This window comes from Schistocerca cancellata, chromosome 4 (assembly GCF_023864275.1).
Source record: "Schistocerca cancellata isolate TAMUIC-IGC-003103 chromosome 4, iqSchCanc2.1, whole genome shotgun sequence".
Classification (NCBI taxonomy): Eukaryota; Metazoa; Arthropoda; class Insecta; order Orthoptera; family Acrididae; genus Schistocerca; species Schistocerca cancellata.
In genome coordinates this window covers 840,652,627-840,679,484 of record NC_064629.1, presented here as the reverse complement: position 1 = coordinate 840,679,484, position 26,858 = coordinate 840,652,627, and the positions used below count along the sequence as shown (strand labels likewise).

At 39.6% G+C, this 26,858-nt stretch overlaps 1 protein-coding gene across 3 annotated transcripts in view; it reads left to right on the top strand.

The window, feature by feature from the left end:
- Positions 1–26,858, top strand: part of LOC126184938 (orphan steroid hormone receptor 2-like) — a 125,553-nt gene that overhangs the window by 31,045 nt on the left and 67,650 nt on the right. For 2 of the 3 annotated variants that reach the window (XM_049927610.1, XM_049927611.1), the window contains exons 3-7: positions 2,293–2,443; positions 2,528–2,707; positions 5,735–5,944; positions 6,101–6,249; positions 15,895–16,118. In XM_049927610.1, coding sequence (XP_049783567.1) covers positions 2,332–2,443; positions 2,528–2,707; positions 5,735–5,944; positions 6,101–6,249; positions 15,895–16,118 — 875 coding nt within the window. In that variant the 5' untranslated portion in view covers positions 2,293–2,331. The remainder of the gene's footprint in view (positions 1–2,292; positions 2,444–2,527; positions 2,708–5,734; positions 5,945–6,100; positions 6,250–15,894; positions 16,119–26,858) is intronic. The other variant, XM_049927612.1, reaches the window with a different exon arrangement.

Here is a 26,858-nt window from a genome sequence, read left to right as displayed (position 1 = left end):
TTGTCCATGTCATATAGTAAGTGGCATTATAGATATCCAGGTGTGAAGTCAGAATAATGTGTCTGTTGTACCAAATAGCACTCTAACCCAGAGTTGATTGTGGTATCCCCCTCAAGGAAAGTATAAATATTGACCATTTAGCCACAAAGACCGCCAATGGTGCATTTTAGTTACAATTCAGTATACCTAATAATAATAATAATAATAATAATAATAGTAACAACAGTGTATTCAATTTGAAGAAAAACATTGGTAGTTTCTTGAAATGTGTCTGGACTACTGACAGGCCCTGCATCATCTAGTTCTTGAGATAACAATTGCTCTTTCACTGGGTCTTAGTGTAAATGGAGGTAGTTTCATGCAGTGGTGCACTAACTATTTTTTGTTAGGATGCAAGCGAACCTAGTCACTGATTGCTGGAAGGGGTGGGGTGTAACAAGTCATTTTAGATCAATCTCATTGAGAAAGAGCTCAAGAATTTCAAATGCATCTTTCTTAAATCGTCATTCACGAGACAATTCTTCAGGAACAGATGATGTTTACGTGTGCTTTAATTTCAGTAGTATTTTTCTTGGCTGTGAGATATTTGGGTCTTTCAGATTGAGGTTCTTTGAATAATCCATGGCTTTCTTAAACAGAATATCAAATGCTTCCACATTACCAATACATCACACAATAGATCACAACTTCTTGCAAGATCCAATCACTGGTTACTGCAGTGGATGTAAGTGCGTGGAAGATCCAAACACTGGTTACTGCAGTGGACGTAACAGATTCTTGACTGATCTTGAAGAAGAATTTCCTTCACGCACTTGGTCTGCTCAGAGATATTAGCTGTATCATTGAAGCAGTGGGCTTATAGAAACTCAGTTTCTAGTGAAAGTCAAGCGTGTCAGGGTTGACACAACACACGCATTGAGTGAATTACTCCTAGCCAGCCATATTTATTTTGGAATAATAATTCCATAAAATAGAGAAATTTTTATTTGCTTCACAGTTACTTTTGCAAATCATAATATCCAGTATTTCATTTTGTGTCACTGGCACTTCATTCAGATCTTAAGTTCTGTGCTTCATTCATCCTCTCATCGAGAAGTGTCTTGAAGTTCCCAGGGATATTCCAGTAGATATGCCATTGTTGGCATGTTTAATTTCATATGTGTTAATGCTATGCAGGACTTCAAAACTCATGCCATGACAATTTTTGTGCTTTTAGTTGTAGAATTCAGTCCAATCTTTTAACACTGCTATTTTTTTTTAAAATTTCCAGTATTGTTCCTTAATGGTTTCCATTGTCTTTTTTTGTCTCTCTTCTGAGTTGTGGCCAGCAAATATTACTAGTTATTGCATCACAGAGGAATAACTGTCTTCCTACCTCTGACCGTGTCCAGGCCTTCAAAGGAACTCTGACAGCTTATGAACAACATGCAGTGTATTGTCTTTGTTGCTAATGCCTATAGGGGCAGCTACATGTCTGATAACACTGTTCACTTTCTGCATTGAGATCTCCTGCAAAAGTTATCATACTAAAGCAGTGTCAAAGCCCCAGTCATTGCACGATATATCTCAACTTTCAAAGCTTTGAAAAAATGTACTCTGTTACTGCTGCCCTTCAAAACGACAGCCTGAAAGAATCCTGACCACAATGAAAAACTGTAAAATTATGAACTTGTTAAAAATGTTCAGGATAAATATTCAGTATTAAAGTGCAAAGAAATGTTCTGTTACTTACAATATTGTAATTTAATTGATTTGTTCTTTACATGCCACAGATTACTAGTTTATTTCCAAAATTTTAACTGTATTGTTTTGCTAAAATGAAAAACTAAATGTGGAAAGTGCTAAAATAAAATGAGGCTGTTGAGAGATGATAGTAAACAAAAACAAAAAAAAAAGTAGATCCTTACTTTTCAGAGAACAGGGTCTGTTCTCCAGTGTAACTGAAGCAATGCAAAGTGTTGGGATGAAGGATAAACAAATCCATCTAATTCATCTGAAAGAAAACATACACTACGCAAGACAGAAAAAAAACAAATAGCACCAGCTAACTTCATGTTTGCATGCACCGTCATTAAAAAAAGCTAGTATTCAGAATAATTCATTCTCACATTTATCCATTGTCTTAATAACCTGTAAAAAAAAACCTTTGGATGTGTCGTTTGCAATTAATCTGATATGATAAGTTTTGCACAGTACATTTACATATCATCTTCCTGTAGTGTGAGTCATGTTTTCATGAAGGTAAATTTTACAACTGCCTGCTTTTCTTAACAGTTCTTGTCATTGTTTCAGATTCTACGTTGTTGTCTGAAGAAATGCTGTATCAGTCACATGGATCAACCATTGAAAGTAGAAATGAATGCAGTGCATACTGCACATGATAAAGTCCGTTCCTTGTGCCTTTCAGTTGAATTATGTGTAGTTTGTGGAGACAGGGCATCAGGTAACTAACATTTCTTCATAAGTTCCTCTGGTAAAAATAATGGAAATAACTAAATTTTGACAACTGGTTTGTTTGGTGTTATAGGTCGGCATTATGGAGCAATAAGCTGTGAAGGATGTAAAGGGTTTTTCAAACGTTCTATACGCAAACAGTTAGGTTATCAGTGCCGAGGAAACAAGAATTGTGAAGTTACCAAACATCACAGGAATAGGTGTCAGTATTGCCGTCTTCAGAAGTGCCTTACAATGGGAATGAGAAGTGATTGTAAGTGTTTCGTCAAAATTAACATCTCTCTCTCTCTCTCTCTCTCTCTCTCTCTCTCTGTCTGTCTGTCTGTCTGTCTCCCTCCCCTCTCCCCTCCACCCAGTTTCCTGGACTCCCTATATGTGGTCAAGGCCCAATAAATTCTCTCGTTTATTGGATTGGCGCCCCAAACCTCCGGAATGGCAGCTATTCATAAAAAAGTTTGATTCCCTATTATGCTGTCTGTTATTAATCTGTGGTGATTTCAGTGTAAACTTTCTAAGTAATTCTGATAGGAAAAGTGAACTAGAAGTGTTATTAACAATATATAACTTAGAATCAGTGGTCAATTTCCCTGTACATATAGCTCAAGACAGTAGCATTCTAATAGATAATGTATTTGTGCAGAAAGAGGATGTAAAACAAACTCATGCTTTCCCTGTGGTAAATTGATTGTCAGACCGTGATGCACAACTGATTAACTTACAAAACCTAACAGGGTGTTTAGTTCAGAAACCATTAAGTCTTGCATTTTTGTTGTAGGAGTACTGGATAATTTACAACTACACTGTGAGATCAAAAGTATATGGACACCTGGCTGAAAATGACTTAAAAGTTCATGGCACCCTCCATCGGTAATGCTGGAAGTCATTATGGTGTTGACTCACCCTTAGCCTTGATGACAGCTTCCATTCTCGCAGTCACACATTCAATCAGATGCTGGAAGGTTTCTTGGGGAATGGCAGCCCATTCTTCATGAATTGAAGTGCTGCACTGAGGACAGATATCGATATCGGTCGGTGAAGCCTGGCACGAAGTCGGCTTTCCAAAACATCCCAAAGGTGTTCTGTTGGATTCAGGTCAGGAGTCTGTGCAGGCCAGTCCATTACAGGGATGTTATTGTCGTGTAACCACAGGCCGTGCATTATGAACAGGTGCTCAATCATGTTGAAAGATGCAATCGCCATCCTCGAATTGCTCTTCAACAGTGGGCAGAAGAAGGTGCTTAAAACATCAGTGCTGTGATAGTGCCACACAAAACAACAATGGGTGCAAGCCCCATCCATGAAAAACATGACCACACCATAACACCACTGCCTCCTAATTTTACTGTTGGCACTACACATGCTGACAGATGTTCACTGGGCATTCGCCATACCCACAACCTGCCATCGGATCGCCACATTGTGTCCGTGATTCGTCACTCCACACAACGTTTTTCCACTGTTCAATCGTCCAATGTTTACGCTCCTTACACCAAGCGAGGCGTCGTTTGGCATTTACCGGCATGATGTGTGGCTTATGAGCAATCGCTCGACTGTGAAATCAAAGTTTTTTCACCTCCCACCTAATTGTCATTAGTACTTGCAGTGGATCCTGATGCAGTTTGGAATCCCTGTGTGATTGTCTGGATAGATGTCTACCTATTACACAGTACGACCCTCTTCAACTGTCAGCGTTCTCTGTTAGTCAACAGATGAGGTCGGCCTGTAGGCCTTTGTGCTGTGTGTGTCCCCTTCACATTTGCATTTCACTATCACATTGGAAACATTGGACCTAGGGTTGTTTAGGAGTGTGGAAATCTCACATACAGATGTACGACACAAGTGACACCCGATCACCTGATCACATTCTAAGTCCATGAGTTCCACAGAGTGCCCCATTCTTCTCTCTCACAATGTCTAATGTCTACTGAGTTCGCTGATGTGGAGTACCTGGCAGTAGGTAGTAGTACAATGCACCTAATATGAAAAATGTATGTTTTTGGGTGTCTAGGTACTTTTGATCACATAGTGTATTGTGGACTAGCAAAGTGTCACTTAATGCTCTAATTAACAAACTGTTCTCTTGAGGTACAGTGTTCTACACTAACAAAGTTACATTTCATCTGAAACTTTAACTCTCACTGTCTTACTCGATGGTGTTGAGTGCTGCACCTGAGGTCTCGTACTGGGCGGAGTGCTTGCATGCTCGACACTATATTGACCTCAGCGCGATGTCTCTGCTATTGCTGAGAGGGAGGTGGTGTCTTCTGCAGTGCCTCCCACATGTCATTGCAGAAAGCCCTCACTAATTTCCGTGATATTTTTTCCTTTCTTCCTAGCAGGAAAGTGTCTTCTTTTTTTACATTTTGGTAATCATCTCTCTCTCTTCTTTTATTAATATAATTTAATCAGCTACTGTCTCTGTTTATGAACTCCCCATTTAGAATTTATATATTTATTCTGGAAAGAAAGACATAAGGAACTTTTATGGTACAACTCATTTATTGCAATGACAAACATGTCATGGTATGAAGTGAAGCCAACAGAAGAAAGTAAACTATTGTAAACATATGCATGCAGTTTCTGGATGTAGTGCTGCTGATTATTATTCCCTAAACTGTAAATTCTGTACTGTGAAAGTTACACTTCGAGAGAGGTGGTTTCTTTCAGGGGAACTGTATGAATAAATGTTGAAAGGTTAAAAGAGGTGTTTAATTTGGTTGATTCTTCCACAGTATTAACATTTGTTCATTTATGTGACTGGTTGATACAACATTACTTTGTACTAATTTTCTGTTGCTCTGTGTGTGTCTGTTTGATAAGTAGTTATCTATCCTCTTACACATATTGTAGCTATTATGTCAGGTGGTTATTCTATAAACACACATTTCTACAAGTGTTGATTGGTTGCCCTTGTTAATAAAATTTTTCATCTGTTTCATAAGCTAACATTAAATGCATTGAAGATGATGTGTGGCATCTTTACATAGATACCTAAAGTGAATTCTATGCATATGTGCTTCTTGTGTGGTATAAAAAGGCAATTTATTATTATGTGAATTAATATTTCAGGAAAACAGTTGACAAAATAATCATATTTTATAGTGCCACACTTATCTCCAAATATTTTAGCCATAAACAGATATCACCTTGTAGATGTTTTCTTATCTGATATATGAAATTGTTGAGTTGCTTAAATTTTTTAACTTAAGTGATCCTTATTTCTTTGCATCATTTTTGTGCTACAATTGCTCTGTGAAACAGACATGAGAAACATTCAAAGCTCCCCATGTTTTAGCCGTCCAGCACGAGCGGAAACCAATTTCCGAGAAACGGGATTACTCTGTCACAGGTGTTAGTTCACCCTTTCCCCAGAATCCTTTAAACAAGATATACATTAGGAAAGATTTGAATTTGGATTCTTCTGGTCTACCATCCAACTTCTCAATTTCGGATTTAGGACAGATAAACTCAAATTTTGGAAAATCTGCAGGTTAGTATATCTTGACAACAGATTTGTCTAATACTGACAGTTTTCAGTTACTTTTGCTGTAAGTGTTTTGTAAGCTGTGAAGTAAATGACAATAATTTTCTGTAAGTGGGAAATCTATTGTTTGTTTTATTGGTTTCCTGCCCTTTTGTTACTCAGTGGACTGCAGACAGTTGTCTCCAAGCCAAGGGAGTGCAGATGAAGAAGGTTCAGTGGACAGCTTTTTAGGGAATGGAGATTTGAATGATTCATTAAGTGCTGCACGAGACAAAACTATTATCTCACATGCACTGGATACAGCTGCAAAGGTAACATAGTGAAGATTTGTCCATAGTCTTTTCTATTTTGCCTTCAATAATCTATATTGAGTGTATTAATATTTTGATGCAGACAAAGGGCCTCATATAAATGTATCTTGAATAGAAGATTGTTGTTAATTACAGTGAAATCATTTTACTTTTTCTGAGACACATACCAAAACACACACAAATGGTTTTTAAAAAGCCAGTTGCAGTAATATTTTTAAAAACATCCGCCACATGAGATTGAAGTCTCCTAACATTAGTGATCATGGATATAATGTAGATTACCTTCTTTAACTTTCAGGTGCTGTGGGGATGATGTTTCTTCTGAAACAATATGTTCTCTGGGTGCTACAACTAAAATAACTTTCCTGCCTATTATGTTCACTGCTGTGGTCATAATTCGTACCCACTCATCCTATCCATAAGTGACAGCTTAGGTGGGGGTTTACCTTAAGTGACAGCTTAGGTGGGGGTTTACCTTAAATGACAGCTTAGGTGGGGGTTTACCTTAAGTGACAGCTTAGGTAGGGGTTGACCTTAAGTGACAGCTTAGGTGGAGGTTCACCTTAAGATCTCGATGTAAGACAGCGCTAGTTACAATTTTGGACAGCTTACTGTCAGTGTGTTATTGTTGGCAAGTACATAAAGAGGTGCATAAAACATTGTATTGAGAAAGTACACGATTCACAATTTAACCATATTCGTAACATATTGTAGGGAATACAGTGACGTTTGGAAATGGAACTAGTATGTAGATGTCTTACAGTCAATGCCAGTAAGGAATTTAGCCAAATAAAAGTTGGTTGTGTGCGCTTAAAAAGCGTTGCCACAAATTGAGATGTGTACTGTTTTTAGTTGTGCATTTTGTGTTCCTCATTATAGCAAAATGTTTCATGCAAAGTTAAATTTTTTAGATAATAGACAAAAATTGAAAGGAAATGTAGTTAATATGCAAACAAACATTAATATGTTCCCTCAGTGAAAAAATCACGAACTCGTGGAAATATTGTAGGGTCCTTGGTGCCAATCACACATTTAGCCGAAGTATTCAGCACAGAGTGGTGCACACATGCCAGTAGCATAAGGCTGCTTTCGCACAGGTGATGCCGCTCCATGGTTCACCCATGCGGTTGAGCTGTTACCTTCATTTAACAAGCAGTTTGTACGCACACACAATAAGCACACCTGGACAAAAAAATTATTCACTCCCAGGAGACATCACTCTAATATAGTGTAACTTCATTTGTATGTAACCTTTATAATCTAAATCTATGTGAATACTGTGCAATTCACACACATGTTTGGGAGAGGCTTTATTGAACCCCTTGTATTCTCAACTGTTCCACTCTCAAATAGCATGTGGAAAAAAATGAAAACCTGAATCTTTCTGTGTGAGCTGTGATTTCTCGTATTTTCTTATTTGATCATTTTTCCCTATGCAGATGGGTGTCCACAAAATATTTTGACACTCAGAGTACGAAATTGGTGATCAAAATTTCATGAAAAGTTCTCGCCGTAATAAGAAACACCATTGTTTTAATAATTGCCACCCCAACCCCCAACTCGCATATCATATCTGTGACAATCTACGCCCTGTTTCATGGTATTATGAAATGAGCTGCCTTTTTTGAACTTTTTCAATGTCCTCTGTCAATTCTCTCTGGTCAGGATCTCATATGACAGAGCGGTACTCCAGAAGAGGACAGACAAGCATAGTATAACATCAGTGTGGTGAGAAACGGAGTCTAAAGATTTCTTTAGGTATGCTGTATCTAGCTGAAGCCATTAATTGATGTTTCATCCTGCAGAGCCAACAAATTGCAGTGTTGTTGATTGCTATGTTTCACCCACTGTTCAGTATAGTCCTAGGCGTTTTCTATGTGATTAAGATCAGGTGATTAGTGGATCAGCAAACCAAGTTGCAAGTATTCATCCAACCACAAGTGAATGTATGCAACCTTGTGAAAATTGCTGTTGTGTTCTTAGAAGGTAGGAGTGTCCACAGCATAAATGATCGTGAAGATGTAGAAGAAAGGTCGAAATTTGATACAAAGAATGTTGAACAAAACATCCTAGTTCATGTTCGCAGTAACCTGATTGAGTAGGAAGAATTCATGATGTGTGAAACTCCCTCAAAACATCACAGAACCACCTCTGACCTGTATTACATTCTCTGCACACTGTGGGTTGAATGCCTCATTGGACCAATAGTGCACAATATGCCTTTCATCGTGAAAAGAGGCAAAATCGTGACTTGTTGGACCATAGTACATGCCTGTGGTCAGCTGCTGTCCATTCCTGTGCTGTTTAGCCCACTGAATATGTGCAGCTTTATGTGCCATTGTGTAGAGTGTCATTTTGGGAGGTACCAATTGTGTGCTCATTGCATATAGTTCTCTACACGCCCTTTGCTCAGAAAATGGATAACATGGACCTGCATTTTCTGATGGCAGTAATTCCTGTTCATTCTGAAACTGATTCTCATTGACGAAGTGTGACACTCGTGTCCAGTCACTGTTGGTTAGGTCTTTTGACAACCACTGTTCTTACAGTGTGCTACATTGCTATTAGTGCTATACAATTCATTATAGATGAGTTGTACAGTCAGTGTTGATACACAAACAAATCGAGCAACTTCATTCACCCCCTCGGAGCACTCACTGCTCTTTTTGTGAGTATATGTGTGGCAAGCACAGAACTCAGAGCTGTTGTAACACCTACTGCCTTTCCTCTGCTGCAATTTCTCATTTCTGACTATCTTTCCTTTATTTTGCTCTCTTTCTCATGGTGACAGCTTTTGATGTCAGTCCCGTTCAGCCTTTCTTTCTTGAAGTATTCTTTCATTCACCGTCTTTTGGCTGAAGTAATTTGTGGCTCCATTGTGGTTTTGACCTTCATTTTCCAAATTTTCATTTAGTGTGAACCGACTGATGAAGAACGTCTTAAATAGCACCTACTGCATGCAACATTAAAGATCATGTGCACACAATACATGCTTAGGCTCTTATTTGCACTTCAAATCCAACACAGTAGCCAATCCGACATGTTGGGGCCAGACATTTTGCAGAAGAAATTTATCAGATTAAATCAAATCGATGGTTGTTCTAATCTGGCCATCTCATCAAATAGGTATAGAAATTTCACTGTGGACAGCTATAATCCTGTTTGTTTCCTTACCTTGGCTGTCTCGTTGGAAGAGGGACAAGCGAGACATCTGGGAGTGAGACAAATTATTCAGTATGTAGTATTAACTGGAACTGATTGGGATACTTATGCTGTGACAAAGCCATTATTTTTTTGGAGCATATTGAAGATAAAGTTGAAGAAGTCGAGTCATAAGGAAAACTGCACATTGGATCACTATTGGTTAAAGCCTCTTCTACTACACAGTGTACAACTCTTCAGTCACGTGAACGTCTGGGTGACATACCAGTGATCATTGCCCTCACCCAAAACTTTGAATATGGTCCAAGGAACCACCATCCACCAAGACCTTACTCTCCAAATAGACAGGGAGCGGCATGGCGTACATTTTGTTTGCCATGTCCAAAAAGGTCCCAGGGATTGTAAAATAGGTACAGGTGCCTTTATCTCAGCCATCAAAGGGAATAATGCCCTCCCAGAAAAAGCTTGTCATGGTATACAGCTGTAAAATGAAGCGTTACATCCCACTGCCCACAGAGCTGCTTTCAATGCTTGCGCTTTTGTCTTAAGTCATTCAGCTGCAGGCTCAGAGTATGGTAACTGCGAGTGATCACTCCACAAATGTGTTCCTTGTGATTACCTTTTTGTGTCAGCTGCATGGAACACCGACCTCCTTGTTCACTGGTTTGTCCAATATTAAAGAAAGAAAGGAAATCACAGGAATATAAATTTATTGACTGCCTGTTGTATACTGAGGCACATAAAAAATATGAATGAATGACTACCTCCTGTTGGTGTGATGTTCAGTTATGCAAAAGTCACATGGCTGACTCCCACTATGTCAGTTTTTTCAAAAACAGTTCATATGTGTGGAATGGCAGCTTCCCCCTCTGGCATCTACTGGTGGCAGGCTTCTCTCTTGAGTTGCCTTTCCCCGGAAACCAACAGATCAGAAGCCTGATGCCAGCCAGTGGCTGAAGGAACCACAATCTGTGGGTCCCAGGGCTACCCATTCTTAATCCACCCACATGCTTGTCGAGGATAGGAGAAGGAGAAGAAAAATTGCGACAAGGCTACTCAGGTGACCACAGATGCTGCCACACTGTCAGATTCTGACATTGATGTGGTTTCACTAAAGGCAGTAAGAAGTCACCTGAGCCGCATGTGATAAACAACTGTTCCAGGTCTTATCCTATAGGGTGGTTTTTGAATCGATGCGTTAGGTTTTTGATGGACATGTGACCCAACATCCTGTTCTTATCTCTGTTTCACTTCCCACCAACCCCCACCAAACTGAATCTTATAATGAACCTTTTACTAATTGGAGCTGCTTCAGGCTCTTGACGTGGCTGCCCCATATTCTCCACCTGAAGACTATCTGCATGCGGAATCTTAATGCTCTCAACCTCCTGGCCCACACATCTTCGGGTGCAGACCGTGGTACTCTCCTCCATCTTTATTGCACTCTGGTTTTGTCCAGACTAGGTTATGATTGTCAAATTTATGACTCGGTGGCTCCTTCCACTCTGTAACTGCTTGACCCTGTTCATCGTTATGCGGTGCATCTGGCTATTGGTGCTTTTCACAATAGTGCTGTCGACACTCTTCTCGCAGAAGAGGGGATTCCCTCTCTACGCAATCACCATTCAGCGATTCCCTGGCCATCCCATGTACCCCGTCCTTTTCACAAATGAGGGACAGCTCCTTTCTGATACCTACCCTTGGGTGGAATTGCCAGTTGGAATGCGTCTCACTTCCCCCTGTCAGGTTTTCCATATCCACTCTGCGGAATGTGTCCCAGTCCCATGTCCCCCCACCCCTTGGATGGTGCCTCGACCACAGGTTAGGACCAACCTATTTCAAGGTCCTAAGCCATCTGTCGCCCCCCTATGATATTCTGGCAGCTTGCATGTTCCATTCTTGAAAAGTTTCAGGGTGCTACACTGATGGTTCTAAAATGATAGATAAGGTGGGATACGCTTTTACATCTCCTATTGGCATGGAACACCACTTACTGACGGGGTCATGTACTGTGTTCACATCAGAGCTGCTAGCCATTAACAGGGTCCTCCATTTTGTTTCTCAGGCCTCCCTCTACAGTTTTTGAATATGTACGAGCTCAGTGAGTAGTTTGTAGGCTATAGATCGATGCTACTCTTGTCACCCTTTGGTCTCTGCTGCCCTTGGCTGTGCCACCTGCTCCATTGTCTTCTGGGTTCCAAGTCATGTGGGCATCCCTGTGAATGAACTAGCTTACTGTTTGGCTAGGGAGGCAGGTACTTATCCCCATTCCCTTATGATTCCAGCTGCCAATATGCAGATACACATCAAATCTCTTTTCGCCAAAAAGTGTAATGACGTATGGTGCAATATTGCTGTCAATAATAAACTCTGCACAATCAAGGAGACTACGGCAGTTTGTCGCTTTCCCTTCCCACTCCTCTCGGAAACAGTCAACTGTATTATGCCGTCTGTACATTGGTCACACTAGTCTCACTCATCGTTTTCTTTTGCATAACAAGCCACCCCCACAATGTGTCTGTGGAGCCAGACTGATGGTGTCCCATATAGTGGTGGAATGTCCCCTACTGTTGGCTCTTTATGCTGAATATAGCCTTCTAGATTCTTTGTTTTTAATATTAGCAGGCAATTCATTGATTATTGAACTGGTCCTCAGTTTCCTCCATGAAAGTGGTTTTATTTTCAGTTATAAGAGTTTCCTTCACTCCTGGAGCGGGGACAGGGTGGTTATGGTTGAGGCCCCTCTACGTGTTTTCTAGGACTGGGACCAATGACCACTCCGTTTTTCCAGATTTTAGATTTTACCTACCTTTTTATACCTTCTGCTTTGTGTTTTAACTTCTTCGCTTTGTAGTTTGACCCGTCTGACTGGATCCACCCACTTTCCCACTTTTAATGGACCATCCATCTTATGCAAGTAACTTTGAATTGTGGGACTGGTGACCTCTCAGTTTAGTCCTACAACCCCCCTCCCGCCACCCCCCACAGTCAATCCAATACAGGCTCTTGGCTAACTCAGTCTCTCATGACCACTACTGACCAATTAGCCTCACCAACTTGCTCTAGAAATTAAATTGCTTGAAAGGACGATTGCCTGCAGTTTATGCTGGGTTCTTAATTCTCAGGGCCTTTTGTCACCCCATCAGTGTGATTTCCAGGAGGCACGATCCAGTCATCCATCTGATCTGGTTGGAAACAGCAGTCCGAAAGGCTTTTTCTAGACACAAACACCTCATTGCAATCTTATTTTATGTACTTAAGCGATATGTCACTGCTTCGTGCCATCACATATTACTTGACCTCCATGACTGGGGCTTTCAAGGTTTCCTACTCATTTTTACTCGTCAGTTTTTATCCCACCTGTTGTTCCAGGTTCAAGTTAGTACTTCACTTAGCTCTCCATCCGTCAGATAGAACAGAGCTTCAAGGGGCCATCTGATGGGCCTCTATGTGGATCCTTTCCCATGGTTTCCAAGCCTCTCGTGTAGAAATGCAGGTCACGGATTTCTGTCGTTATACCATGGTCCAACTTGATGCAGAACTGTACTTGGGTGCCCAGCAGTTGGAAGTTGTTTGCACAGTCTCATTTCTGGACCTTCTTTTTGATAAAAAGCTGCTCCAATCTACAGTTCCGTGATCATCCAACAATCCCATTCTTTTTGCATGTGAGGGGCATTGACCACCTCATACCAGCCGTCAGGTGGTATTACCAGTTGGAATGCACTTCTCAGCTCGGTGCTAGGATCTCTGCCTCTCCTCCCTGGAATGTGCTCACTATTTCTTTCTTGTGCGCCCCCCCCCCCCCCCCCCTCCCTTCCCTTCCACATCCTAAAGTCTCAGTTGCACCCATAACCTTTCGCTGTTTCTTATGTTCAGTTCTTTTACATTGGTGGCTCTAAAACTGTGGATAAGGTGGGATATGCTTTTACATCCCCAGCTGGTCAGGAATACCATTCATTGCCAGAGACTTGTAGTGTTTTTACAGCAGAGCCCTACACTTCGTTAAACAGGTCTCCATGGACTGCATTTTAGTATGTAGTGATTCAGTGAGCATTCTTCAAGCCGTTAACCATTTTTACTTTTGTCACTCTATGGTGTCTGCTATTCATGACCTTCTCGCCAAAAGTAGTCATACTGGCAGCTCAGTTGTCTTTCTCTTGGTCCCAAATCATGCGAGTATCCAAGGGAATGAACTGGCTGACTCTTCAGCTAGAGGAGTGATTATTTGCTCCCATTTGCATTGCTGGTCCCAGGTGCAGAGTAGTTGGTGCAAATAAGACCTCTGTTTATTCAGAGATGGAATGAAATCTGGTTGGCTACTGCCCCCTTTAATAATCTCTGCACTATCAAGGAGACTACTGCTGCATGGTGATTTTCCTTGCGTTCTTCCCTGAAGAAATCCTTCATCCTATGTTGCCCCTGCATTAGTCACACCAGGCTAACCCAGTTTTGTGTTATGTAACAAGCCACTGCCACATTGTACCTGTGGAGCCTTATAGACAGTATCTCCTGTCCTGGTGGAATACCCTGTACTTCTGGCTGTCCATGCTAAGAATGGCTATCCGAATTCTTTGCTTCAAATTTTTGCAGGTGATTCATGGACAGGATCTGCTTCTCCATTTTCTCTGTGAAAGTTTGTTTTTATAAAGTTTTAAGCTACCTGTGGTGCAGGAGCATTGGGGTTAGGGCAGTGGGAACTCCCAACTCTATGTCCTTGACCAGTTCACTCTTTCATCCCTCTCTTACTCTATTTTAATTGCTTTTCAATGTGTTTTGTCTCCTTTCCTCCTGCACCATATTTTCTATTATAGACATAGTGCTGTGGTAAATAGTGGGTGCTCTTAAATGCCTTGACTCCACTGGAGCAAGGATGGGATGGCTGTGGGTGGGGTTGACTCATGTTGCATGCAGAGCCCCGTGGACAGCCACTGCTGTCTTATCTATTTCTCTCCTCTGTGTTTTCATTGTTGACAGTCTAACTGATGTCCACTACAGGTTTAGCCGTTTCACTTTCAGTTTTCTAAATCCGCCAACTTGAAGACATTCTTTGCCCTGTGACTGTCTTTCTCCTTCATTGAGGTAGCAGGGGGTCAGATGCAGGGTGGGGCTTTTCCCACCATTGGATGAACCCTAGGAGACTCCTCATCTGCTCTGACATGTGTACCGGCCACTTGGTACACTTCTGCGTAAACTCTTTCTCAGCTGTAGTACCAGTCTTGCCATCACGGTCTCGGTTTTACCACTCCTGCAGCCTTTCATCATCAGAACATGTCCTCCGCAGATGTCACTAGCTATGGGTGAACTACCTCTGGATCAAGGGACTGATGACCTTGCTGTTTAGTCTCTTAACCCTATTTACCTACCAGCCAGTTGGGCCTTGGGCTTCTCTTAACTCGATAGCTCCCTTTTGCCATTTTGTTACGTCTCCACATCGACCAATTTTACTACTCGGATTCCACACAGCTAACTGGCACATATACGTAACTTCACTGCATTGATATAACATCAGTGGTGGAGGGTGATGTGACCATGTGCTACCAGTTCTATGCCACTCAAAAGCAACCAGTATGCTCTTTTAAGGGGTGGCTTTTATTTCGTCCAATGTAATTATAATTAATAAGGTAAGTGTTAACTATGATCATCATCATAATGGTTGTCAGACAAAGCTCAAAAGTCTGTGTAGTTTTGAAGAGAACTTTATGTTATTATTCTTGGCACATGACAGTGAATAGCTGCTTTTACTATTAATAATGAATCTGCCCAACCTCCATACTCCTGATACCTTTAGTAGCCCTATAACCGAAAGCCACAGTGTGCTATTTGTGTGTGAAACTCGTCACACAGCTATTGCCAAATGGTGGTTATTGGATGTGTTTAACAAGATGTTCGTTGTACGTTAGCACCACATATTATATGCAAATTTCACTATAGAAATTTTGCTGTTTCTGAAAACATTTCATAATTCTAGCTCTTGGAGGAAGTTTCAAATGTGCCAGTGTGGACCTCATCAGATTGTGATTTTGTGTGTTTTGACACACACACACACACACACACACACACACACACACACACACACACACACAAGATGAAGCGAAATTTGCGCACTTGGGCTTCCCAGTGCGACTCCTCATGTGTCTGCCGGGGAGGGGGGGGGGAAGGCCTGTCCCAGAATTTTGTCCAGCGAATACAACCGGCAGAAAAAAGACGTTAAAAAGTGACAATCTGGCAACACTGTAACAACATGTATGGTAACTACCTCTGTCAACTGTTTCATGTATGCTTAAGGAAGATTGAAGATTCACTCCTTGAATGTGTTTTATTTGAAAATAAGTATGTATAAACACTATGTTTCTCATAAATATACTATGATAATTAGTGATTTAAGATCATTTTGATGTCATTATTTTCAATAGTCATTATTTTCAATATATGGTTGTGTTACCCAGTGCTGTGTATATGAAACCTGTAAATATTCCTTTTCAGAATTTAAATGAAAGTGACTCATTTGCATTGGCAGACTATGGTGATGAAAGTGTTTTCGAGCTGGAAGGCCTACTAGTTCAAGATCACCACATTTCTTTTAACTTGCAGACACCAAGTCCAATGCCAGCCTACCTAAACGTGCACTATATTTGTGAAAGTGCTTCTAGACTACTGTTCCTGTCTGTTCATTGGGCTCGTAGCTTACCAGCATTCCAACTGTTGAGGTAAGGTACTGTACCTTAAATTGTGATGTATTTTCCTCTGCTCAGAAAGTGTGTGTGTGTGTGTGTGTGTGTGTGTGTGTGTGTGTGTGTGTGTGGCCACGCGCGTGCAGGGGGGGGGGGATGCATGTGTGTGCGTTTCACCTCATTGAGCATGTTTTTTGAAAGAGAAATGTTTTTAGGTGGACAGGACATTCGTGAGACAGGGGAGGAGAGGGGAAGTTCCTGAGGAAATGACTTGTTTGTTTTTTCTGCTTGTATGAAATTGCTGTAGAATAGACACATTTTTTTCTTGTTTGATAATTTTTCTATTAACCGTTAACCCCCAAAATACTGGAAAGGGAGTAGGGGGTTTACTTTATGCCCACCATTTTAAATATTTTGTAATATAGTCAATTATTTTGTATTTTAAAATTTTGAAAAAAATATTTATTGCTTTTAATGAATTGTACCAGATATATTTTTAAAAATTTTTCAGTTAAAGTTAACCCGAAAATGTAATTCTTAGGAGTAGGTGTCACTTCCATGATGAATGCCATATTTTCAGGTTCAGGACCTCACTTACACATCAGTATCTTTTTAAATAATATGTTGTGAGGAAAAGTCAACAACAATTAAAGAAATCTGCTTTTTTTGTGGGCATAAATTGCTCCCACCCCACCCCACCCTGTTGGTAATGCATATTGTGGAAAATGCAAGGGTGAAAACAAATTCTTTCATCACTCAAAATGATATTATCTTCTGCAACATATCTTCTATTTTAGGAGCAGAATCATAGAAGGTGGCTGTTTTATTATTTGTGGTTTCAGTCTTGCAAGAAAAGCATTGAATGAATAGTTAGTGATGAAGAGGTCGGAAAAAACTCATGAATGAAGATAAATAAATTCACAGTAGTACCCATTAAAAGTGAAGTTCCAACAATAGTCATGATCAGCACCTGATTAGTGACCTTATGGTATTGTATTAATTTTTTAGAAATGTCATGATGAAACATGAAGGGATTATATGTATTCCTCATGTGTTATCTGCACCAAGGCAGCCGGACCTGCCCCGTAAGGGGCCTCCCGACCAATGACACCAAATGCTAATTTCATTTCATTTTCCTGGTATGGAAGGCATGTAGGAATATCTTGTGGGAAAGGCTGCAGTATATTGATTATGATGTTAATAAACAAAGTTTCTAAGTTGTGTGATTATGCTGTGGTTTCCATGTCCAGATCATAACATATGTGTGTAATGTAATGATGCTTGACTTGGATGTAGCCAGTGTGAATCTTTGTGGGGTGGGGAAGTACATCACTTACCTCTCCACATTGTGTCAGTGTGAGGTTCCCATATCATTTTTAACTGAATTCAGAACATTTTGAAAATAATTTACAAAACTTCAGGAGAAGGAGTAAAACTCACGGCCGCTGGAGTCACCATCAACATGTGCTTAATAATAATTTATTTTTACATGATCTGTCATTCAACTAATGAGAGATTAACAGCAATATTGCATATAGAGTTAGGAAATATATTTAAATGCAAAATTCACACATTTTGCATTGAAAATCTACATCTACATACATACTCTGCAAGCCACAGTATAGCGCATTGCAGGGCAGGGGTACACCTTGTACCATAATAATTATTTCCTGTCCTATTTCTCTTGCAAATAAGAGTGAGGAAAAAATGACTTCCTATATGGCTCTGAACCGAGCCCTGATTTCTCTTATCCTGTCTTCATGGTCCTCACGTGAAATGTATGTGGTGGCAGTAGAATCGTTCTGCAATCAATTTCAAATGTATGTTCTCTAAATTTTCTCAAAAGTGTTTCTTGAAAAAAAACTTAGTCTTCCCTCTAGGGGTCCCCATTTCAGTTCATGAAGCATCTCTGTAATACTCGTGTGTTGATAGAACCTTCTGGCAACAAATCTAGCAGTCCACCTCTGGATTACATTGATGACTTCCTTTAACCTGATCTCATGAGGATCCCAGACACTCCAGCACTACTCAGTAATGGGTTGCATTAATGTTCTGTGCCCAGTGTCCTTTACAGATAACCCACACTTTCCTAAAATTCTCCCAATAAACTAAAGTCAACAGCTTGTCAAGCAGCACATTACTAATGCTGTATTTGAACATTATGGGATTGTTTTTTCTACTTATCTGTGTTAACTTGGACATTACTACATTTAGAGTAAGCTGCCATTCATTAAACACTGAAAATTTTGTCCAACTCGTCTATTAACCTATCACAGTCATTCAACGTTGACAACCTTTCCGTATACGACAGCATCAACAGCAAACAGCTGCAGATTGCTGCTCACCCTGTCGATCAGATAATGTATGAATATAGAGAATAAGAGTAGCTCTATCACATTACACTGGGGCATTTGGGATGATACCCTTGTCTCTGATTGACACTCATCATCATGGAAAATGTACTTGGTTCTATTACATAAGTCTTCAGTCTACTCACATATCTGGCAACCTATTCTGTACACTCGTACCTTCATTAACAGTCTGCAGTGGGGCAACATATCAAATACTTTCCAGAAATCTAGAAATATGAAATACGCATGTTGTCCTTTGTCCATGGTTCGCAGGATGATATGCTACAAAAGAGCTACCTGACTGAAAACACGTGATGCTTCCTAAATCTGTGCTGGTGTGGGGACACAAGTTTTTCTCCATCTCCAGAAAATATATTGTATCCGAACAGTGAATATGTTAAAGAATTCTGCAGCAAACCAATGTTAAGGATATTGGTCTGTAATTTTGTGGATCCATTCATTTACCTTTCTTATATACAGGAGCCACTTGGACGTTTGCACTGGGCTAGAGTTTGACAATAAATGCAAGCTAAGTAAGAGACCATTGCCAGAAAGTACTCTCCTTAAAACCGAATTGGGATTCAATCCAGACCTGTCGACTTTCCAACTCTTTCCATTGCTTCTCCACACCAGGGATCCCTATTACTATGTGCTCCGTATTGATAATCTGTGTGACAATCAAACACTGGTGTTCTTGCACAATACTCCTTTGTGAATGATTTCTTAAATGCAAATTTTATAACTTCAGCTTTCCTTTTGCTGTCTTCTATTGCCCCATCAGACTAGCCAGTGTGTGACTTGATGGAAGCCTTTGCCCCACTTAGCAATTGTACGCAGGACTAGAATTTTTTTGGGTCATCGGCAAAATCTCCAAAGGCATGGCAGTGCTCTGCGCATCAGTCTGTTTATACATGGACAAATTTCTACTGACTTTTGCCTGTCGTCATTTATGCATCCTTTTTTGAACAAAGAATGCAACAGTCTCTGCTTCCTAAGCATTTTCTGAATTTTCATTAAACCTTGGTGAGTATTTTGTGTCCTTAATCCTCTTGGCACAGACTTCTCCAGAGTGTGATTCGTAATCCATTGAAACTTTGCCCATAATTGCTCTATGTACATCATATTGGAACTAAATGGTGTACATTCATTGTGTAAGTTGGATGCTAATGACTGCTTATCTGCTCTTCCTACTAAAAATGCTCTCATAGCCTCCTTGATGAATTTAACTTCAGTTTCCATCTTCACTGTGGTATTGTGATCACTAATCCCTATCACTCCACTAACACTGCTGATAAGGTCAGGCCCATGTTTAGCTACAAGGCCTAAACTACTTCAACTGTGTGTAGGCTAGCTACTCAGGACAGATTTCGAAAAATGTGTTAGTTAGTACTTCACAACTGCAACACCTGCAGTTAATCTGTAGATGTCCCAATCTACACTCAGTAAGTTAAAGTTGCCTTCAATTAATATTGCGTAATCTGGGCATATCCATACTACTGAGCATAGACTATCTTTGAACAATTCTGAAACTGTCATGGCAGTATCCAAAACATCCGATAATTAACAAGAGTTCACTTATACCTTTTACGTACTTCCAGGCAACTTCACAATTGAACTCTATTTCGACCTTGATAGGTGTAATATTTTTGTCTACTGCCATGAATACTACTTCTCCTGTGGTGCCTAATCTGTTTTCATGAGGTACATTCCATGCCTCACTAAGTATTTCAGAACTTTCTACTTCAGATTTTGGCCAGCTGTCAGTTCCGAGAATAACCTGAATGTGACAACTTCCCTGGAGGGCAATAAATTCAGAACCTTCATTACGAATACTTTGACAATTTACCCTTAAAATTTTTGGCAGTCAAAGTTTCCTTACTTTGGTCACAGTCTGATTTCGCTCACTCCATATCGAGTGCTGAGCATTAATCAGAGGACCTCATATTACTGCCTAGCCTTAAAAATGCACTCCACGTGTGCTCTGCTACTGAAATAGTTGCTTCCTTTGTGTAGTGCATCCCTGACCTATGAAAGTGGGTCCTAAAATTCTCCATCCTATAATGGAGGTCCAGAAATCTACAGCCAAGACCTTCACAGAATCAACTGAGCCTTTGGTTGAGGTCCTCCACTCGGCTCCAAACCAAAGTTCACTGATAAATACTGGGAACTGTGCTGCAAATTTTGAGCTCTACATGCATCCCGCGACCAAGGCCAGCAATCTTCACCACTTCTGCCAACTGCCTGTGTGAACTGAGGATGGCCTCAGAATCCAAATGACAAACATCACTGATGCTGACGTGAGCCGCGACTTGTAGGTGACTGCACCTTGCATGCTCGATAGCAGCAGGCAGGGTCTCCTACGCATCTCAGATGAGGTCCCCTGGTAGACATACTGAGCGCATTTTGGATTTCTTTCCAGCCCTGGACAGTATTTCCGTAAAGGGTTCCATAACACGACTAATATTGGAGCTCCCGATAACTGACAAACACCTCCTCCCCTGTCCCTCCTGTGTACCTGCTCAAATCCTGCTGAAGAAGTGACTGGCTGTCAACTCAACAGCCAGCCTGCACATTAACTGTCCGCGTTGAGCAAAATGAACATGTTACCACCTGCCACTCACCCTGCGGTGGGGGTGGATCCTCAGCTTCAGGAACACTGCAAGGTGCGTTGGTAGCAGAACCCGTGAGCAAACAAGTGACATCATAAGTGTCCCATGCAAGTGCCAGATTCCCACCGCCACTATACCCTAAGGCAGTGGACAGAAGATGGCTGACTGTGGCAAAAGTGTCTTTGGCTGTTTGTGAACAGTGGCCAGTTCTTCTGCGAAATGTTGCCTGTTCCTCCTGCATCTGCACATATCATGCACACATTCTTGCACTTCTAACTTAAGAATTAACTACAAAAGCACACAGAGAAAGCTATTATGTAATTTGCTAACCTACTAATGTGTCTCCACCAGAGTCTGACATCTTACTGAGCTGTTTAGGCAGCCATTCAAAACAAATGACAGTTGTTCTACAGGCTGTCCAAATCTACACTTTGCAGGTACTAAAACACGAGATCACACCCGTTAAATACAACACACAAGGAACTGAAGAATTAAACTAAGAAAAACTACAGGAAAAGCTTGAGCTGTGTTACAGCCTGGAATAGTTGGTGAAGATTCAGCTAAGCTTCTGATATGTTTTGGACACACTCGCTCATTGTGAAAACGAGTAAAATTTTCCTATCATTTTTTCACTGACACATTTGAAACATGATTCTGTAACAAGCTATCATACGATTCATGCAGCATAATTTAAATTCTTCCATCTGTCATATTCAATTACAGTGACACTTGCATGATATTACATAGTCTTTACTATGACTGGCTTCTAGAAGTAAACCAAGCAGGCATTACATTGATCAAAGTGTTCATGACAATTTTTATATCTAATTGTATACTTAAAAAATATGCAGTTTAACTGCATTACACACTAAAGAGTTCTCCAAAACTCATAATTTTTTGGTACTTTTAATTGTGAAAAAATTTGAGGAAATGTGATGTTGACAGGTAAAACTGTTATGGAATTATTTTCTTTGAAGTGGGATGTTTTTGTCTGGTGTCACATCTATGAGATCAGTTGTTTATACAGGAAATGATCAGTCATTTTCAGGTTATCCACAAACATTAGCTTTAAGAAAAATGTCTAGCTCCAATTTCAACATTATATATTGGTTCAAATACTGTTAAACAGCTGCCCTCACTTAAAATCTCCAATTTCTCACTATGCCACTAGAAACTGCTTTTTTTTGCCTTTTTTCCTCGTAGTTATTTACCCACAAAATGTTCGTTTAACAACAAATTGATATTTCATAATTTACGAATTGTGGTTGTGGTTGATTAGTTCAGTTGAATAGTTTGGTGAAATTCGTAGTTAGCATAGTTGTGCAATGTGCATATGAATAATTAAACAGTACTAGGTGAGAGTAATAAAGTATTGTAATTAATATGAATCAAATTAATTTTTGTTTCTTTTTTAGTTCTGAATTGTAGATATTTCATAGATCCACAGATACATTATGTGCCAACTATGAAACTTCATCTTCCTGTCAGAACAGCAGACAGCTGTTATATGAATGATGCAGTAAAAAAAAAATTTATTTTGTGTAATTTAGAGTTCACCATTTACACCTGAAATTGTTAGGCTGGAGAGAAGCAATCATAAATATATTTTTATATATAAAAAATTTAGAAATTATTAAAAAGTTTTAATTGTCTAGTTCATAATTAGATAACAATAACAATAATAATAATAAATTCCAGAATGAGATTTTCACTCTGCAGCAGAGTGTGTGCTGATATGAAACTTCCTGGCAGATTAAAACTGTGTGCCAGACCAAGACTTGAACTCGGGACCTTTGCCTATCACGGCACAGTTTTAATCTGCCAGGAAGTTTATCGGCGCACACTCCACTGCAGAGTGAAAATCTCATTCTGGAAACATCCCCCAGGCTGTGGCTAAGCCATGTCTCCTCAATATCCTTTCTTTCAGGAGTGCTAGTTCTGCTGGGTTCGCAGGAGAGCTTCTGTTAAGTTTGGAAGGTAGGAGACAAGGTACTGGCAGAAGTGAAGCTGTGAGGACGAGGTGTGAGTTGTGCTTGGGTAGCTCAGTTGGTAGAGCACTTGCCCGTGAAAGGCAAAGGTCCCTTGTTAGAGTCTCGGTGCATCACACAGTTTTAATCTGCCAGGAAGTTTCATAATAAATTCCAATCCCAAAGAAAGCAGGTGTTAACAGATGCGAAAATTACTGAACTATCAGTTTAATATGTCAAGGCTGCAAAATGCTAACAAGAATTCTGTACAGACAAATGGAAAAACTGGTAGAAGCCGACCTTGGGGAAGATCAGTTTGGATTCCGTAAAAATGTTGGAACACATGAAGCAATACTGACCCTACAACTTATCTTAGAAGATAGATTAAGGGAAGGCAAATTTACCATTTCTAGCATTTGTAGACTTAGAGAAAGCTTTTGACAATGTTGGCTGGAATACTCTTTCTCAAATTCTGAAGGTGGCAGGGGTGAAATACAGGGAGCGAAAGGCTATTTACAATTTGTACAGAAACCAGATGGCAGTTATAAAGAGTCAAGGGGCATGAAAGGGAAGCAGTGGTTGGGAAGGGAGTGAGACAGGGTTGTAGCCTCTCCCCGATGTTATTCAGTCTGTGTATTGAGCAAGCAGTAAAGGAAACAAAAGAAAAATTCGGAGTAGGAATTAAAATCCATGGAGAAGAAATAAAACTTGGAGGTTTGCCGATGACATTGTAATTCTGTCAGAGACAGTAAAGGACAATGTCTTGAAAGTAGGGTATAAGATGAACATCAACAAAAGCAAACCAAGGATAATGGAATGTAGTTGAATTAAATCAGGTGATGCTGAGGAAATTAGATTAGGAAATGAGATACTTAAAGTAGTAAATGTGTTTTGCTATTTGGGGAGGAAAATAACTGACGATGGTCGAAGAAGAGAGGATATAAAATGTAGACTGGCAATGCAAGGAGAGTGTTTCTGAAGAAGAGAAATTTGTTAACATCGAGTATAGATTTAAATGTCAGTAAGTCATTTTGGAAAGTATTTGTGTGGAGTTGTGCCATGTACGGAAGTGAAATATGGACGATAAATAGTTTAGACAAGAAGAGAATAGAAGCTTTCGAAATGTGCTGCTACAGAAGAATGCTTAAGATTAGATGGGTAGACCACATAACTGATGAGGAGGTATTGAATAGAATTGGGGAGAAGAGAAATTTGTGGAACAACTTGACTAGAAGAAGGGATTGGTTGGCAGGACATGTTCTGAAGCATCAAGGGATCAACAATTTAGTATTGAAGGGCAGCGTGGAGGGTAAAATTTGTAGAGGGAGACCAAGAGATGAATACACTAAGCAGATTCAGAAGGATGTAGGTTGCAGTAGGTACTGGGAGATGCAGCAGCTTGCTCAGGATAGAGTAGCATGAAAAGTTACATAAAACCAGTCTCTGGACTGAAGACATCATCAACAACAACAACAACAACAACAACAACAACAACATAACTAGTTTCAGTTGGAAAAAATCAACCATCTGCAAATCTGAAAAGAATCAGCAAACACAAAATTGCTCTAAATGATAAGATTTTTTTTTAATGTTGATGGTATTACAGAAAAGAAAATTTATCACAATATTTAAGTAAAGAGGTAGGATGTACCCAGTTTGATGAAAAATTAGTGTAATTGTATGTGAAGTGGATAAAACACAGCATCTTAATAATAGGAAACATTCCAACCAAAAATATAGAAAATGAATATTTTTCTACCACAACAGAGTCCCTTGAACAATGTATGGTCATGAAAAGTAGACCTATCATCATTAGAGCAGTAAAGTGCTTCTAAATCTACAAAAATGTGGAAACAAAAATAAAGTGACCCAGAGAAATAGAAATATAATATACAGTCTATATTATCCAAAATAGTTTGGTTAATTATAAAAGCAAATGTGCCATATTTTATGAAAATACATAGGAATGTAAGATAAGTCTGTGCAGTGTACAAGGAAGCCTGTGTTGGTAGTGGCCTATTTGAAGGAATACAGCAAACCAACAGCTTGGTGTACTCATGTAAGCCAAACAGGAAAGTTACCAAATACAATGCCAGATGTCGTGCGAGTTAACAGTTACAAAAATTGTCAGTAAGAAATTAAAACAGTAACATGTAAAATTGTGGAAGATGAAAATAACCTCATAGTGGTGAAAACTAGACTGTCATAAAAAGTAAGGTGAAAGGCAGAATATGAAGATAACACCAAAAGTTAATAGAATAGATAAAAATATTCCCAGATAAAAAGTAAAAACAGAATATAAATACAAAGTAAACTAACACTCTTAAAACGAATTCTGTAATAATCACTTTATAGTTAAACTCTTCACAGAAATAAACAGATGCAAAGTTTCTTTTGCAGAGATTGTTTGTTGTTATCCTTCATTTAAGGCAAAAATTGTTGGTGTAGTACAACTTTGACATTGTGGTTAATTTTATCCAGTTATAGACTTAAATATCTTCCACACCTAATGGAGCTAATCCAGCAGTGTTGTGTTCAGAGGCATATTCTACCACTGTGTGCTCACCTTTGCTCTCCATCACAGATTAGCCACAGCCATTCATTTGGGTGGACAGTTTGCGGTGGTGCTCTCCTGCATAGTTTATCTCTTCATTTGTTGTCCTCGGTGTCTGATGTAGCTGATGTAGCTGACAGCTGTAGCTGACAGATGCACAGTTGCATTTCACTGTCTTTTACCTTCACTGTTCACAACCCCCTAATATTACACAGTTATATGGCCAGTGCACTGTTGTTTTAACTTCCCATAAGCCTCATTAATAGTTTCCAGGCGAACGTCCACATACTACTACAATAGTTTACTGTTGAACATCTATGAGCAGTAAAAGCCTAACCACACTGTTCAGTCTTTCAAATAAATTGAACAGACACAGCCAGTGCATTAGCACATGGCCTATTGGTGTAACACTTATTTCACTGTTAAGTTGATGCATTGTTGTCATTCTAACCAACACAGGTTCCTCATCTGAAACTCTACCGTGGACTGACTGCCTCATGCCAAAATTGGGGCCCTTATATATGCTCACAATAATAGGTACTGAAACTACACAGTGTTTGAAATTAAATTTACAGAAATTACAATTAAAACTTAACTCATTCAATTATTTGCGTACATCAAAAAATTCGTTCCTTTTAACAGGTTCTTCTACTACAAGGTTTAGGCCGAATTTTTTTTTACTGATGAAATTAACAGATATCATTACATGAACAATACTTTCGATGAAACTGGAAATTACTTTGGAATTAATTAAGTGCTGGCTTTGTTAACATGTTTTCAAATAGAGCCAAATAAATACTTTAAGAATAATATCATTTTGTCTTCCAAATGTTTATGTGTCAACAATAGAATTTAAGTTATGAAACAACTACTGATTTCACCCTATAACAGAAGATACTAACTAGTAATAGTCCAAATAAATTAGAAAATCAATTACGTACGTAAAACTAAGCACAAAATTAGGTCTTGTGTTATATTCTTTAAAACTGAGGGCCAACCTTTCTCTTTTATGGAAATGCAGATTATATTGACTTACGTTAATGGTAATTAGTTAACAGTGAAAAAATGAATTTTTAGGAGGCAGATGGCAAAACGAGGGGAAGCAAAAATATCCCAGCTTGCTTCATCACATCATCCCCTCATTGGATTGACCAGATAGATATTGAAAATGGCTAACTGGGCAATTCAGTGACCACAAGTGACCCCAGAAATTTAGTTTAAGACCCACACACAAAATATTACGTAAGAAATGTTATCAAAAACTACAGTAAGCATGTTTTTTCAAATTTATACTT